General features: G+C 40.4%; 1 protein-coding gene across 1 annotated transcript; it reads left to right on the plus strand.

Moving 5' to 3' along the window:
• The first annotated feature begins 223 nt into the window (after window positions 1-223).
• top1b (DNA topoisomerase Ib) lies at window positions 224-16,295 on the plus strand. Its single transcript, XM_006796314.3, has 21 exons — window positions 224-372; window positions 686-710; window positions 2,753-2,849; window positions 3,397-3,529; window positions 3,826-3,881; window positions 4,771-4,875; window positions 4,959-5,049; window positions 5,150-5,235; window positions 5,359-5,474; window positions 5,563-5,684; window positions 5,770-5,892; window positions 5,973-6,160; window positions 7,054-7,198; window positions 7,295-7,438; window positions 8,682-8,867; window positions 9,403-9,471; window positions 9,593-9,707; window positions 11,452-11,579; window positions 11,741-11,835; window positions 12,079-12,228; window positions 15,071-16,295. Exons 1-21 carry the CDS (start codon window positions 340-342, stop codon window positions 15,171-15,173), a joined length of 2,310 nt encoding a protein of 769 aa, XP_006796377.1. The 5' UTR covers window positions 224-339; the 3' UTR covers window positions 15,174-16,295.
• Window positions 16,296-17,125: the final 830 nt, after the last annotated feature.

Here is a 17,125-nt window from a genome sequence, read left to right on the forward strand (position 1 = left end):
ATATTTATCAAATTGAAGCCCAACAGGAAAAGCTGGAAAAACTTGTGAAACAGCTAAAAGTTCAAAATCTTTGCGCTCCAACACAATTTCCAGTTTTCCGATCTTTTATGTCCAGTGTCCTCACCAACCCGGTAAAAATGGTGTTACGATAGCGGTTCAGGTAAGGACCATGCACAGCCTTCTTCCAGGTTGGGTTGCGCATGCGCAGTCGGTAAACATCGGGACTCCATTCCAGGCTGTCAGTGAGGGTTCCCCGAGACTCGCATCCTGTGCGGCTGCATCCTTTAACAGCTGTCTACTCTTAACTTTACCTGCGTAACAAACAAAAACAACTTGACCATGAGCGGAGACCACGGACGCGGAGACTCCCAGGTAGCTTTTGGCCGATAATTAGTGTCTTCTGTACAGTTTTGGATCGATTCTCTCAGCAATAACAGACATAACACAAGTATTAACCATCAGGATATGAAATGAGTGCAAATTAACGTTAGCTGTCGCTGCAAGTTAGGCTGCTCTGTTTATTTTAGGAGAAAACTTTTACATTTTTGTGCTCTCTCGGCTCTTTGTTGTGCAGAAATACGCACATTCCTAGGCTCAGCGTATATTCCTATTGAAACTTGAATAAGCGAGCTTACCGGCGTTTTTAAAATTGAAATATTAAAAACATTTTTTTCACAATTTTCAGGTCAATTCCGGATCTAAAGGAAGCGGTAGGACCTCTAATGAGGATTTTCTTGTTCATTCTGACTCTTGATTTCCAGCTGGAATCTGTCTACTGTTAGTTTTTTTAAAGGACAGAAATGGCGTCCCAGAGACTAAGTCCCTTCTCCTCCACTCTCTTGCGGCTATTGTTCAAAAAGAGGGTCTGAAATGCACACTTGCCAGTCTCGTTTTTTTAATCTGACGGGGTATTCCGAAAGGGGCTGGCGTCGTGTAAATTTTGCATGCTTTAGACTGGCGATACGTGCGTGGAATTGCAGCGAATTTTGGAGCCGAAAGTGGCCGAATTGGGGCTGAGGACTTAGTCTCTGCGCCATTTTCTTTTTCTGTATGAAGCAGGCAGGGCGCCGAGCACAGAGCCAACTGTCTGCCGTGATATGGAGGCGAGAGCTGGGAGCTTATCGCCTCTCCCTGCCCCTATCTCACCACCACCTGTGCTCTGCCTCCATCCTTCCTTAAGAGATATTTATCTGCACTGTTAACGAGGAATACTCACACCAAACTTCAAGCCCTCTCACACACACTGAAAAAAAAGTTGCACGGCATTATTAAAAACATCCACATTTTTTTTATTTTTTTGGCACAAATTATACTTAAATTACACTTAAGTTGGGAGCACCCTTTTTTGTTTAAATGCTTTATTTGATGCAAAGCAAAGCTGTCTGAGGGAAATTAGTTTCTTATTAAAATGTGGTATATATTACAAAAGCTGATTATGTGGTTATTAAACTGCCATGACAACAGAGAGTCACAAGGTGATGATCAGGCTGTTTCAGGTCTACCTTAGGGGGGATTTTACTCAGCAGGAACCATTTTAATATTAGGAGAACATGCAGAATCATTACGGGCTAGTCGTTTGGCTGGCAGCAGGAGTGTATGAAAACAAAATTGATCTATGTGGAAAATACCCTTGGAAGAATGATGTTTTGCTGGGTGGGTATGAAACATACTTAGCCCCCCCCCCCCCCCACCCAGTCCTCACCAGCCAAGTTCTTCTTTTGGAGATTTGTGTCTCTTATTGTCTCATGGCAATTATCTCTGCAAGCATTAAGAGATTTTTGTTTTGTGTGTTTGCATGTTTGTTGACAAAGTGTTTCTCTGAGATTTGGAACCAGAAGTAAGGGAACGGACGTTTGTTGCACAGTTCGTCCTTAAGATGTCACTTCTCACTAGATTTGTTGCAGCTTTACCAAGGCATGTACATTCAGCTGTCGCTTTATTAGGTACACTTTGCTAATAGCAGGCTGTGGCCTGCCTTCAGAGCTACTTTAATTTCTAGTGGTATAGATTCAACAACATGCTGGAAACGTTCCTTGGAGAGTTTGGCCCATGTTGACATGATGGCATCATAGTTGCTGGAGATTTGTAAGTCACATATCCATCCAGCCATGCATTCCATAGTGTGCTCTTTTGACTTGTGATCTGGTGATTGTGGTGATCCTGTGCAAATTTTAGCCTGTTTCCTGTTCTTAGCTGACAGAAGTGGCACCCAGTGTGGTCTTCTGCTGCTGAGAGATGCTCTTCTGCACATTTTGGTTGTAACAATTGGTTATTTGACTTACTGTTCCTTTCCTATATGCACTTTGGCCATTCTACTCTGATCTGTGGCATCAACAAGACAATTTCTCCCAGATAACTGCTGCTCTCTGTAAATTGTTTTGGACCACTGTAAACCTAGAGATGGTTGTATGGGAAGATCCCAGTAAATCAGCAGTTTCTGAAATGATTGGGACATCTGGCACCATCAACCACACCACATCAAAAATCACTTCACCTTTCCTCACCTTTTTGATGCTGCCTAAATACATAATAAATGCTTTCATGTGAATGGCTGATTGGATATTTGCATTAACAAGCAACTGAATAGGTGTACCTAATAAAGTGTTGGTAAGTGAATGTTGCCTTGGAGGTGACACATCCTGACAAATCATGCAAATTGCAAACAGCTAATTGTGAAAGAATCATTTAAAAAGTTTTTGTTCTGATATCTTTAAATGCTTCTCAACAAGTTGATTTCTCCCTTGTACTGTAGACACACACAAACATAAAGACAAGCACAAAGACAAGGAACACAGACACAAAGATCACAAAAAAGACAAGGAGCGAGAGAAATTCAAGCACAGCAACAGGTAAGACGTCTGTTTCTTTGTCTCAGTTATTTGGTGATCTGCTAAACATCATTCACACCTGCCTTTATGTTTGGCTGTTCCCTTACTCTCTTGAAATAGTCGGTTTTCAGAGTTAAGTCTTAGTAATGGTATGTATTCACTTTTGCGGTGTTATGGGAACATTTTAAATGAGGAGGATCCTGGCAAAATCCAAATTTCATTTTGTCAGTATCAAACACAGTAATATGAAAGACTCAATAAGGGACTGCTGATTTAACTGAAATAAATACAGCAACCTCAAATTAAGTTTCTTAATGAAATCTTTCAATCTTGGAACCATTGTGGATTTGTTATGGTTTCTTTTTGTGTGTCATAAGTAGCTGTCATTACTTTGTCAGTTATTGTTGACAGCCCGCGTCTCTGTCTTTGTGTGATTAAAAACGATAAGCGTACGTTGCCGGTGGTTGTTTTTTGTTTTTTTTGTGATGGCATCTTCTGTGTCTGCACATCCGGACCTCGTCTGACCTTTTACGCTTGATCTCTGCCTTTTGTGTCTTCTGTGTTCTAGTGAGCATAAGGAGCACTCTGAGAAGAAACACAGAGACAAAGACAAAGAGCGACTGAAGCACAGCGACAGCAGCTCAGACAAACACAGACAAAAACACAAAGACAGGGACAAAGACAAGAGGAGAGAAGAGAAGGTTTGTTTATGGGTCGTCGGTATGCCTTTAAATGAAAAGCTTTATATGTGTTTGGAGTAAAGATTGTGAGTCATTATTTTTTGTGACAAATTGTTTTTCGTCCTGTTTTTTTTAATGTTTCTAAAATCCTCCAGAGAGATTGGCCTCATTAGAAACAAACACTAACAAGCAAACAGAGCCCCTCTGGTTTTCAGTTAACTCTGACTATATGCTAAAGTTTAAAATTTGTTTTTAAAGTTGGCAAAGGTGTGGCATACGTTTTAACATGGTTTTCTATATTTTCCCGTTTCTCTCAGATTCAATCATCTCATTTAGAGAAGCCTAAAAGGGAGAAGGAAAATGGATATGTGAGGTAAACATGATTGCTTTGTTGCAACTACAGACTCTGCACAAGTCCTGAAGCACATTTCATTTTTTTATCTATTACTTCTAGTGGTAAAATGCTCTTGAACAATAGTTCTCCATGATTTCAGAAGGTTTTTCAAAGTTTTACTTTGAACATTGGCTGATTTTTGTTTTGTTTTGTTTTGGGTTTTTTTTTTTACTTATTTTCAGTCCAGTCCTTGTAACTGACCATTTTCAGAGGAATGTTTTTTTTGTTTGTTTTTTTAAGACACTTAACACTGATCCATGCATCATTCAAGCATAAAAATGGCACTTGCCAAAATTGATAAAATTATGAACACAGTAACATGACAGATTTTGATTGAACCTGGAATATCATTTGAAAAATGTCTGGCAAATCCTTTATTTTTCAGCTTGCTATTTATCCCAAAACACACTACTAATATAGTTAAAAGCAAAAAAAAAAATAGAAAATGCAGAAAGAAACAGTCATGGATTAGCCAACATCCAACAAAGAGCTTTGAATGTCCTTCTAGAAGTCTGGAGAATGATTCCTGAAGATTTAAAGAAATTACAAGACTTGCCTAAGAGACTTTATAAATGTGGTCATACCAAATATTGACTTTCATTTTAGAAATGCACAAACTCTGTTTTTGACTTATAGTCTGCAATGTCATTTATGCCTGCACGTTTCAGTCCATCACTGCACCCATTTCCTGTTTTTCTAGCAAAATAACAAGAAATGACGGATGGCTAAAGACCTTTGCAGTTATCATGCAGTAAAAGTACTCATGAATCAGCCGTTAATTGCTTTTAAAATAATTATACTAAAGAGCAGTTATTGCTTTGTTGTCATTTACTAAAATGCTGTTCAATGTCTTTGACGTGCCAATTAGAGACAGGAGCCCTGCTGGCATTAAGAGTGAACCTGAGGAAGACAATGGCTTCTACCCCTCACCCCAACACAACAAGAGCTCCAGACAAGAGTATGATGATGAAGAGTAGGTGTCATTCAAATGAATCCAAAACTCTTGTAGTTGCAGTTCAGCTTTGGTTGTTCATGTAGTGGTGTAATTTTCTACAGATATGAATACAAGCCCAAAAAAGTCAAGTTGGAACACGACAAAAAGGCCAAAAAGAGGAAACATGAGTACGACGAAGACGAGGAAGATGAGGTTTATTACATGTTAATACACTGTAATGACAAAAATATTTTGATGGGGCATCTGCTGTGTATCTCCTTGTAGATCTATTTAGTTGAATCCATTTTTTTAGGGTATAAAGCACAAAAAGAAGATAAAAGATAAAAAAGGAACAGATGGGAAGAAAGTGAAAAAAGAAGAAGAAGAGAAGTGGAAATGGTGAGTTAATTATAGACACAAATTGATCTTTTCCTCAGGAAATTACAAACCACTTATTTAGATAAAGTGCAGTTTTATTTTTTCTCTCACCGGTTGTGTTGTGTTGTTGTTTGTCATGATTAGGTGGGAGGAGGAAAGATATACCGACGGCTCCAAATGGCGCTTCCTGGAACATAAAGGTCCAGTGTTTGCGCCTCCATACGAACCCTTGCCAGGCAAAGTTAAATTTTACTATGGTGGTGAGTCAGTTTGTATTAAAGAAAACTTATTTTTGTGTACTTATTATTATTTTTTTTATTAAAATAATGTAATTTCCTGTATTTGTAGGTAAGCCTATGAAGCTGAGTGCTCCTGCTGAAGAGGTTGCAACATTTTTTGCCAAAATGTTGGATCATGAGTATACCACGAAGGACATCTTTAGGAAGAACTTCTTTAAAGACTGGAGGAAGGTGAGGAAAATGGACATGGCTCTGCAGATAGTGTGAAGTTCCAAGTATTTAAATGGGGCTTCACATGTCTTCTGTTTTATTTTAGGAAATGACATCAGAAGAGAAGTCTGTGATTACTGACCTAAATAAATGTGACTTCAGTGATATGAGCGAGTACTTCAAGGCCCAGTCAGAAGCTCGGAAACAGATGTCTAAAGAGGAGAAACAGGTATTCCTGCTGCAGTTAGGTGCACTCTTCCAACCTCGAGAACTCTGGGATTTCTCAATATATGTTCATACATCTTGTAGAAAATCAAAGAGGAAAATGAACGGCTCCTTCAGGAGTATGGTTTCTGCATCATGGACAACCACAAGGAGAGGATCGGAAATTTCCGCATCGAGCCGCCGGGCCTTTTCCGAGGACGGGGTGACCATCCAAAGATGGGCATGCTGAAGCGGCGCATCAGACCCGAAGACATCATTATTAACTGTAGCAAGTAGGAAATCTCTTTGCCACCGTTATCGCCACCTCAGTTGCCCTGATCTTTAACCGTTCCTGTTTCAGAGGCGAAGCATAGCAGAAACATAAAATCTGGAGACAGGTTGTTGTTATTGTGTTTAGTTATGAGATTTACCACAAGGTGGCCCTGTAAAACCATTTTAGGTGAGGACGTGAAAGATGATGAGACTGTTGTTGTTAAAGGGATAAGATAAAAAGATGTGTGCATGTGAAAGGATATAATAAGCAGCAACTGATGAGGCTTTGAGTATTGATGAAGTGTTTGGTCAGGAGGTCACAGGCATTTACCCCACACCGATCACCTTGTTTTACCACCTGTCTGCCTTGTTTTCTGTTAATCTATGCTTCTGTCTTTTGATTTTGTGATTACCGTATTTATTTACAGGCTGTGGAAATGATGTTGTTTTTGCTTTGGAGGCGGGATGTGTGTGAGAGTTTGTGGGAAAGCTAAATTGTAGCGGTCAGTTGCCATCAAAGAAAAACACTGGGTAAAAGATTGTACGTGCTGCCTGTCGCATATACAGTATGGCAGATGTATCACTGACACACACATGCGCTTCTGGCACCATGTCAAAGGTGGTCTTCCTGTCAGTGTAAACTGTATCTGTGCAAACAATAACACAAGCCAGGGAGGACATGTTCACCCCCGCATACTGGAAGGTGGGATTTTATGTTCTCTTTACACTATTGTCTCATAGCTGTGGTGTTTACACTGCAGAAAAAAGATCAGTTATTTAATTTTTGGTACCTCTGAGGAACGCTTTTAAATCAGCACAAAGCTCCACTGTGAGAACAGCTCCAAACATAGATCAGTGGAAATGTGCCAGCATGTTTTGCACCTCTTTGGTAACTCTGGCTCTTTTTCTGTAGGGACTCCAAGCACCCCAAACCTCCCCCAGGGACAAAATGGAAGGAGGTTCGACATGACAACAAAGTAACCTGGTTAGCATCTTGGACAGAGAACATCCAGGGCTCCATCAAGTACATCATGTTAAACCCGAGCTCCAGGATCAAGGTACCCGCGCTCTCACCGCCTTTTCCCCCAGTAACCTTTTTTTTCTACCATTTTCCCATTGATGGGACATAGGTGTGTGTGTGTCTGTGTGTGCAGGGTGAGAAGGACTGGCAGAAATATGAAACTGCCCGGCGTTTAAAGAAGTGTGTGGATCGCATCCGTGCTCAGTACAGAGAGGACTGGAAGTCAAAAGAGATGAGGATCAGACAGAGAGCTGTGGCGCTGTACTTCATAGACAAGGTAAATAAGAATACAATAAAATTATGGTGACTGCACCAAGTGATAAAATAGATAAAGAAGATTATAGACAAGAACGCTTTGATTTAAGTAGTAGAAGTAGAACTAGTGGAAGTAGTAGGTTGAAAAGGGAAATCTGTGTAAAGTGACGTGAACTATTGTAGATAATTCAGCTGAATTTTCACATCTCGTGCATTCCCTATGCCTCCAAGCACTACGTTCTCATTTCCGTCCATCATCCCCTTAATGCGTTGTCTTCCACAGCTGTCAGTCACTCACCAGTTCCTATTCAAAGCTGAACATATTCCAGGCCACCATAAGGCCATTGCTGACTCCTCGTCTCATCTCTCACTCCAGACATCCAGGGCCGTGGGCCCACGTGCAGAGGCAGTCCTGATGTCTGTGCTTGAGATATAAACCCCACAAAATTAGAATGAATTTCCTTCCAACTTCAATCTACTTTTCCCTTTTTCAACATTGCTTCTTTGGCTAGTTCCCTATCATACGTCATATCATCTCCATCTATAAAAATCCCAGCAATTAAATCTTATCTTAGACGGCTTCCCCTCTTCTTCCTCCCCCTTTGGCTCGGGTCAGTGTCACTACTGGTAGCATGAGGCAACACCTTCACCCTACAGAGGTTTCACAGGTAGCCCAGCTCCTCCAGGATGGCACATCAATACGTGTCATTACCAGAAGGTTTGCTGACCGTAGAAGGTCCTTAACCCATCAGTAGGACCAGTATCTGCTCCTTTGTGCAAGGGGCAGGGTGAGCTGGGCTCTGTGCTCCCTGCATGAAACCGTGGGGCCTGATTGGCATTTGCCATAGAAGACCAGCATCTTTGTGGTTTTTGGGATGTCTTTAAATTCAGCCCTCTGTAGGCTGAAAATGTTCATTTCCATCAAACAATTTGGTATCCTTTCATTTCTAACACATTACACCAGTCTGTGTCAGCAAATGAAATTTACTGTTAATTTACACAAATCATAGGTCCTTCTTTAGTTCCACTGGTAAACTAAGTCTAAGATTAAACCCCAAACAAATCTGCTCCATTTATTTTCTTAACAAGTCATGCTGTTCAGAGTCACATGGGTGACATGGAGTTTATCCCAACTGTCATTGGGCCGTGGGCGGGTTACATGCCGAACAGTTCAGCAGTTCATCACAGGGCGTACATAAATCCTGACCAAATGTTCTGCTCTGAGGTTTTGCTTATGTTTGTGATGTTTGGTATTTTTCTCATAGCTGGCTCTGAGGGCAGGTAACGAAAAGGAGGAAGGCGAGACGGCGGACACTGTTGGCTGCTGCTCGCTGCGAGTGGAACACATCAAACTGTACCCCAAGCTGGACGACCAGGAGTATGTTGTGGAGTTTGACTTTTTAGGAAAAGACTCCATCCGCTACTACAACAAAATACCCGTGGAGAAGAGGGTAAGGAAGGAAATGAGAAGGGGAGGAGTTACTGAGGGAAGAAATTGGTGCTCTGGCAGATATTGGTTGTGTAATGACAGATGTGGAATTTAGTGTTGATGAGATAAAAATGTTCTAATCTATGGAGGATGTTTGTGCAGGCAGGTGATCAGAAAGAAATAGTTTTCCCTCAGCTCTGCCTCACAGGGTGGTCTGTTTCCTGCCATTAACAGAGTGTACAAACTACACAGACACACACACACACACACACACACACACACACACACACACACACAGAGTGTTTCGTTTTTAATTGCAAATTCTTCAGCACGTCTGGGTCCTGTCTATTTGGCTGCACTTCCTCTGAAGTACCAGTTAAAAAGCACTCACACAAAGCACACTAACCTGCAGTCCATAAACCACCTGCACTTGTCATCATGGGCACAAATAAGCCCACACCCTCTGCTGGTAACAATGTGTCAGTGCATCCATGGCACAGTTAAATGTAAGTGACTGATTTCAGGCTGAGTAAATCTTTGTTTTTGTTTCCTGTCAGGTCTTTAAAAACCTCCAGTTGTTCCTGGAAAACAAACAGCCTGAAGACGACCTCTTTGACAGACTGAATGTGAGAAACACACAAGAATACCTGCCTTCACGTTAACTGTTTACTTTAACTACTTTGTATAATTCTGATTCACCTGCCCTCCTTAACTGTTGTTCCCTCTTCTTTTCTGTGTTTCCTGCAGACATCTATTCTAAATAAGCACCTACAGGAGCTGATGGATGGACTTACAGCCAAAGTTTTCCGTACCTATAACGCCTCCAGCACCCTGCAACAGCAGCTCAAGGAGCTGACCTGTTGTGAGTGAAAATGGTTTCATGTAGTCTTATAGCAACTCATTGTCATCATTAAATAAGTTAGTGCTAGTCTCTTTCATCTCTATCATTTGTATTGATGGAACAATTTATTAGGTACTCTTTGCTACTCTCAGGTTTGGCCTTCACAACTGCCTTAATTCTTCATGATATAGATTCAACAAGGTGCTGGAAACATTCCTCAGAGATTTTGGTCCATATTCATATGACAGCATCAGTTGTTGCAGATTTGTCAGCCACACATCCATAACTCAAATCTCCCATTCGACCTCATTCCAAAGTTTCTCTATTGGTTTGAGATCTGGTGACTGTGGAGGTTGTTTGAGTACAGTGAACTTCTTGTTATGTTCAAGAAACCAGACTGAGATGATCTGAGCTTTGTGACATGGTGTTTTATCCTGACAGGAGCGGGGTTACATGGATTCAGCAACAATACTCAGGCAGGCTCAGCTGGTATTAAGGGGCCCAAAGTCTGCCAAGAAAGCATATCCCGCAACATTACACCAGCAGCAGCAGTCTGAACTATTATAAGACAGGATGAATCAGTGTTTTCATGTACATCAAATTCTGAACCTACAGAATGAACTCAAATCTCATCAGATGAGCCAATCTTCTGTTGTGCAGTTTGGGCGAGCCCGTGCAAATTGTAGACTCATGTTCGCGTTCTTTGCTGACTGAGGTGGCACCGGTGTCATCTTCTGCTGCTGTAGCCTTTCTTCTTCAGTGTTAAATGTGTTGTGCTTTTAGAGGTGCTCTTCTGCATACCTTGGCTATAACAATTGGTTCTTTAACTTTTACTGTTTCCTTCCTGTCAGCTCGAAGCATTCAGATTATTCTTCTCTGATTTCTGACATGAACAAGGCATTTTTTCCTAGAGAAGTGCTGCTCTCTTGATATTTTTTCTTTTTTATACAGTTCTCTGTACCATTAGAGATGGTTGTATGGGAAAATCCCAGCAAATCAGCAGTTTCTGAGATACTCAGACCAGCCTGGCACCAACCAGCACGCCAGCTTCAAAGACATTTAAATCACTTTTCTTTCTCGTTCTGACGCTCGCTTTGAACTTGACCATGTCTACATTCCTAAATGTACTGAGCTGCTGCCATGGCTAATTAGATATTTGCAAGCAGCTGAACAAGTTTGCATAATAAAGTGACCTGGGAGTGTATGTGAAGCTGTAACTGGTGGCTTCTGTGCTGTGTTGTGACCAGTTACTGTAGAAGTGATTTTGTTTTCTACAGTCACTGTTTGTGACACCTGGACTCTGGAGTTTATATTCATGACAGTGCAGGTATTAAAGTATTGTTTCCACCATGTAAACAAAAATACTGACCCCTGCTCCTCTCACACAGGTAATTTTAAACCTGTACTTTTAAGCTGTATACCAGTCTACTTGTACTGTACAGACAGATGTCATTATACGCGTGTCTGTTCATTAAAACTGGGAGAGCAACAGCACAGAGGAAAGGTGAAAAAGGAAGGAAGAAGGAATGACTAATAATAACTGTTCACATGAGCATTGTACACTTAATGCCTTTTTGGGCCTTTCCATTCAAAAATAACTACTTTATTACATTATGTGATATAATGATAGTAACAGCAGGTTAGCAGCAATTTAGCAAATTGGCTAAACCCTTACTGCGCCTGCAAACAGTCACAGCAAAGTTTGGGTCATTTTAAATTTAAATCATTTTAAACTTTTCCTCTTATGTTGTTTTTGGATCAACAGCTGATGACAGCATCCCAGCAAAGATCCTATCGTACAACCGAGCCAACCGGGCCGTGGCCATTCTTTGCAACCACCAGAGAGCTCCACCCAAAACATTTGAGAAGTCCATGCAAAATCTTCAGAACAAGGTAAACGTCTGTGTTACGACCGTTTCTGGTTTTGTTATTCCTCCCTTAGAATTTTTTCTCAGTAACAGGCATTTTTTCGTACCCATTAAAGATAAAGCTATCCACTCTTTTGGTGGTGCAGGTTTTAGACTTCACTCTGTGTGCATTTGTTGTGATTGTAGATCGATGAGAAACAAAATCAACTATCAGCAGCCAGGAAGCAGCTGAAGGCTGCCAAAGCTGATCACAAGGCTTCCCATGATGACAAGAGCAAAAAGTAAGAAAACATTACCACCGCTAATGAGTACAAGAGAGTTTGATCAATTACTTAATTACTTAAACATCTTTGCTCCTCAGCAACAAAGTTTAAATGGTGTCCAGGGCATTTAAAGTCTGTCGTTATAATTCCTCGTCTCTCTCTGTCTCCCCGCCTTCGTACACCCCCGTCTTTGTTTTCCTTTGCATCTTGTGTATCTGTCTTCTTCCTTCTCTCTGCCCTGTGTTTGTTTTTCTTTGTAAGGGCTGTGGAGATGAAGCGTAAAGCTGTACAGAGGATAGAGGAGCAGCTGATGAAACTCCAGGTGCAAGCCACAGACAGAGAGGAGAACAAACAAATTGCTCTGGGAACCTCCAAGCTTAATTACCTGGATCCACGCATCTCTGTGGCATGGTATTTATTGTGCACAAAAGACATTCTGTATCTGCGTTTATTAGCTGTTAATTATTATTTAATCAGAGCATCTTTTTTTGTTTGTTTGTTTGTTGTTTTATACTATGACTTTATGAGCAACCCCCCCCTACTGATAAATAGGCAGGCGGTCTCTGGGTGGGTGGGCATGTGCAGTCCATACCTACCCTTGGTGACAGAAAGGCAGGAAATGCTTTTGCATTGTAGGAAAAGGAGCAGCTCAAGCAAAAAAGCTAACTGCTGCAAAAGGAAAATAAGAGGAAGAAAAGCGTGTGAGCATGAGGAACAATGGGGTTTGTTTCTGAAAGCTAGGGAGCGTCGCAAAACAGCCCTCCTTCCTCCATGTGGGAAGGCAATGAGGTGCTGTCTGTGGGTGAATGGAGGGACTTGGCCATAGAGAGGGGGAACATGGTGGTCCGCCCTCCTTAACCGATGCCCCACAGCTATTTATGGAGAACCTCCTCCTCAAGCACAATGGATACAGGAATCCTCCGTGATTTTCTTGGTTGTAGGGCGTAAGGGATGGGGATCCTAGTAAAGGGTGGTGCATGGGAACGTGGTGTAAACTATGGTATTTGTGAGTAATGGTAAGGTGAAGGTACACTGGCTTAACGGCTAGGAAATTACAATTTTAGCTAGTTAATCATGGTTTCTCTCATTTTGTTATATCTCAGTAACAGCTTTAGCTTTTGGATGACTTAACCAGGAAAGTCATTATTGAGTCTTTATCTACAAATTTCAAAATTAACTGTTAACAAAATGATAAACGGAGAATCCCAAAGCTACAAGAGCTCACAGGGATTTATACACGGGAAAGCATAGCCGATTCTGTGCTAAAGTCGAGGGAGGCTGTACTGTTTATACACAGAGGCCAACACAAGCCGAATGTTACCTACTAATCACAGACAAGAAACTCACATGACTCATGAGACTGAAGAACACTGGGGAGTCAGGACAGAAACCAAAATATAATAATAACACAAATCAGAAATGAATCACTTGAATGGTAAATCTGAAGCAAGGAGTCAAAAGTTGAACACGAAGATCAAAAACTTTAAACATTAAAAGCAGCAGCAGCAATTAAACAGAAACTGACTTTCACTAATGTTAACTGAGAGTCCAAATAACACACAAGACCCTTGAGACCATAACATAAACAGTACCGCGCTGCAGAAGAAGTATAAATACTTAATATACATTGTAATATTTATTAAGTAATCTTTGTCAAAGCTGTCTAATCAAAAGTGTTTCATTCTGTCTTTATTCTTCTTCTACTCCATTCTTGCCACATTTTATGCTTTTAACTTTGCCCTCAACAGTCACATAAAGCTGTGTGAAGTGTGATTGTTAGTTTGTTAGAGTATTGGATCCACATGTTAAGGTTTGACCTTCAATTATAAACCGTAATTGTTTTTTTTTAATGTAAAAACTACAAAATCAGAAGCTGTGTTTGTTTGTATGTATTAGAAATAATATGAGAGCATAACGATTGACTGTCAACCTGTCCACTGTGTACCTTTCACCCCAACACAGCCAGGATAGACTCCAGCCTCCCTGCAACCCTGAATTGAATAAACAGATTTAACAAAGGATGGATAAATATGTTTTATGTCCTGCCACAGGCAGCAGGCTGGTAAAGTTTTGTGTGTCATTTAAGTACCTTTGTTCCAGACGTCTCAAATCACAATGATGTGAAAAGGAAAGCTTTCAAAGACTCGACCCCAGCAACCGCCTTTAGCAGCAATAACTTAAAGTAATTGTTCTCTGTAAGACTCGTTCACATTGTTGTGAAGAAACTTTGTCACACATTTCTTTACAGCTTTAGTTTTGCTTTAGTTCATTGAGGTTTGTGGGCATCTGCACAGCTCTCTTAAGGTCCTACCACATTTCATTTGGGTCAAGGTCTGGACTTTGACTGGCCTGTTGCAACACCTCGACTCTTATTTTTTGTAGATTTGCTGCTGTGCTTGGAATTGCGATTGCCCATACTTGTGCTGAGCTTTAGCTGTTGGACAGATGGCCTGACATCTCCCTCAAGAATATTTGAGTTCCCAGGTCAAAACAAGCCCAAATCATCACCCCTCCACCCCCGTGCTTTACAGTTGGTATAAGGTGTTTCTACTGATAAGTTTGTGGTAGAAAAAGAGGCCTACACGAGGGCCGTGTAACTGGAGTGAATCATTTTTTTTAACCTCACCAGTAGTTCAGTGTTCTGTGAATGTGTGCATAAAACCTTTCTTAGAAAACAGAAACTAATTTTCTGTTTGCAGCTGATTTGCTCTCTAATATTCTTCTTAGACTTTCCTGTTCAATGAGTCACATGGACACTTTCATGCCACATTGTTTAGATTGCCTGCAGACCAAGTACAAGCAGCCCAGAGTCTCCAAGCCAAAGACGATGTGATGTCCTACTGATATCCAACAAACTGCTGCAAATTTACCAGTACTGTAACAAAAAATAAAATCCAGTATTAGTATTGACGTGACAGCAGACATTCACTGCATGCTTTTTGTGGCCAAGTTATCACAATATGTATAGAATATATGAAAAATTAAGTCAAATCTCTTAATCTTTAAATTGTTCATATTGTGTTTTATTGTTTTTGTCAAATGAAACTCAAAAAGCAAGAGAGAGAGCGGGGGGATCTGAAACCGTAATTATACAGAAGCGTAAGAAAACTGCAGTTAACGGAAGCTCGCAAGACCTGACAGCAGCCATCTGAAACAAAACCACTCTTTTATCAACCTATTTGTCGAACTGCTACTGTTGCATTTTACCCAGTCTTTCTTTTTTTATTCTGTCTTGTCTTTCCTCCATTCCCAGGTGCAAGAAGTTCGGCATTCCCATTGAGAAAATCTACAACAAAACCCAGAGAGAGAAGTTCGCCTGGGCGATCGACATGGCCGATAAAGACTATGAGTTTTAAACCTATTTAATGTTTTACCTTTTATACCCATGCCTTTGATATGAAAATGGTTTGTAGGAGATGTCAAAATGTTTCCACTGTGTTGCTGCTGCAGGGCAGTGAAGGAGGAAGGTAAGCCTCTGCTCGAGAGCCGATCGCAGGTGAATAATTGTGCTGTACATAAGGATTAGCTATGTATAGGAAAATAACTCCTTAACCATTTGACCAAGCTGCCGAAGGGCATCTCTCTCTTACAAAACTACAGTAGTGCGTATGTAGCTGCAGCTATCTGCCTGTGACCCAGCAGTGACGGACGCATTAGTATTATCTTTTGTGAGATAAAATGTACTGAAATTTGTAAGCCATCAGATTTATTGAGAAATAAATCTATATTGTCATAGAATAATGAATTAAACAAATGTTTGTATGGGAGACTGTGAGACGCAACACGAGAGAGAGGTGATGTGATGACTTTTTATTTGTGTAATTTTAGTGTGAAAGATGAAATGAAATGACAGACTGGTGACAGTGTGAAGATCAGAAAACCCCCAGCACTATGCTCGCACAACTATTAGCGCACAGAATGTCGTCCTTTTTTCCATCACCTCTCTGAGTTTGCTGTTTCTTTCAGGGATGTACATATACTTTTTGTCTGTTTTTTGTTTTGTTTTGTTTTTTTAGTGACTGATTCAGTATTTTTTAAAATGTGTGCTGTAAGCATTATAACAGAAGGCTTTTCATTGCTCAAATGCAACTTTTGCGTGTTCGTTTCCTCAGTTTTACGATGAACTCTGTGTAATATGGATCTTGGTTACTTGAAGCAGCTGAAAGGCAGTGTATGTACTGTATGCCAGAGCTAAAAAAATAAAAAAATAAATACAGGATAGCTCCTCCTGACAAAAGGGGTGTGGATTTTTGCCAAAAAAGATCTCAAAAGTCTGTCATTGTAACGTGCTGTTTTTGTATTGCTCTGATAAAGCAGAACGTGTCTTTGAATTCATTTGCAAATGTGAATGGATATTCTAACTTTTGTCATTAATATTTCTTGCTATATGATCTTGTACCACACAATCGCAATCCTGATTAGTTGAATGCTTGTTTTGAGCTTTGTAGGTTTCAGAATAAAACATCAGACTTGTCTTTTTCGTCTTTTTGTTGCCAGCTTTGATTCATTTTCAAGTGGGTATTAAAAATAAGCTCATTGTCTGATTACACATGTCTGTGTAATCATTGTCTGATTCCTGATGTGGAGGGATTCAACAGGAATCAGTACACAACTTACTTATCATTATTCTCTACTGTTACAATATACTGTCAGTATTTAGATAAATGTTTTAAAATGTACAATTATAATGGAAAAAATAACTTAAAAAAATAAAAGTTTATTTAAGGCTATGTTTAGGAGACACAGTAAGCTCTGTGTTCAGGAAAGGTCTGGGTCTTTAAGAGGCCGATACCATTCCGCTTCAACTGCTCGTTGTGCCGTTATTTGCAGTCAGAACAGCAGGGTCAAACCGGAAGTGCCATGATTGACTACAAATTAAGTGCATGTCTTTGTCACAACGTTTGCCCTCAAAAAGAGTTTTGCAGATGTTGGATTTAGAACGCAAATCAGGTAACGGTGCTTTACCTCGCAGTAATTAGCAGCTATATACACATATTTTAGCTGAATATTGTAATACAGGGCTACTGACTGACTTTTAGAGATGGCAAATCAGGTCAAAACAACAACCCTTAGTCCTTGGGTTTATAAAACATGGACATTAAAGGCAGCGGGAGAAATTTAATGTCACAATTCTGTTGAGCAAATACAAAAAATATCGGTGTGTTGATAATACTGTACACTGAAGAATAATTAGGGAAACAGGCGTCAGTGGTTTCTTTGAAGGACATAAATCAGTCTGATTAAGTTATCTACCTGAAATGTAAGTGACCTTAAAGTGTAGTTATTGGTTTTATTTTGTCACTTTTTC

This window comes from Neolamprologus brichardi, chromosome 20, assembly GCF_056152115.1.
Source record: "Neolamprologus brichardi isolate AB-2024 chromosome 20, ASM5615211v1, whole genome shotgun sequence".
NCBI classification, from domain to species: Eukaryota; Metazoa; Chordata; class Actinopteri; order Cichliformes; family Cichlidae; genus Neolamprologus; species Neolamprologus brichardi.

Excerpts from the sequence above, each read along its gene's own strand:
- top1b (XM_006796314.3), top strand. The coding sequence starts at position 340 with ATGAGCGGAGACCACGGACGCGGAGACTCCCAG. Across the intron at positions 5,050-5,149 it reads ACGAAGACGAGGAAGATGAG|GGTATAAAGCACAAAAAGAA; the intron begins GTTTATTACATG and ends CCATTTTTTTAG. Across the intron at positions 7,199-7,294 it reads ACCCGAGCTCCAGGATCAAG|GGTGAGAAGGACTGGCAGAA; the intron begins GTACCCGCGCTC and ends CTGTGTGTGCAG.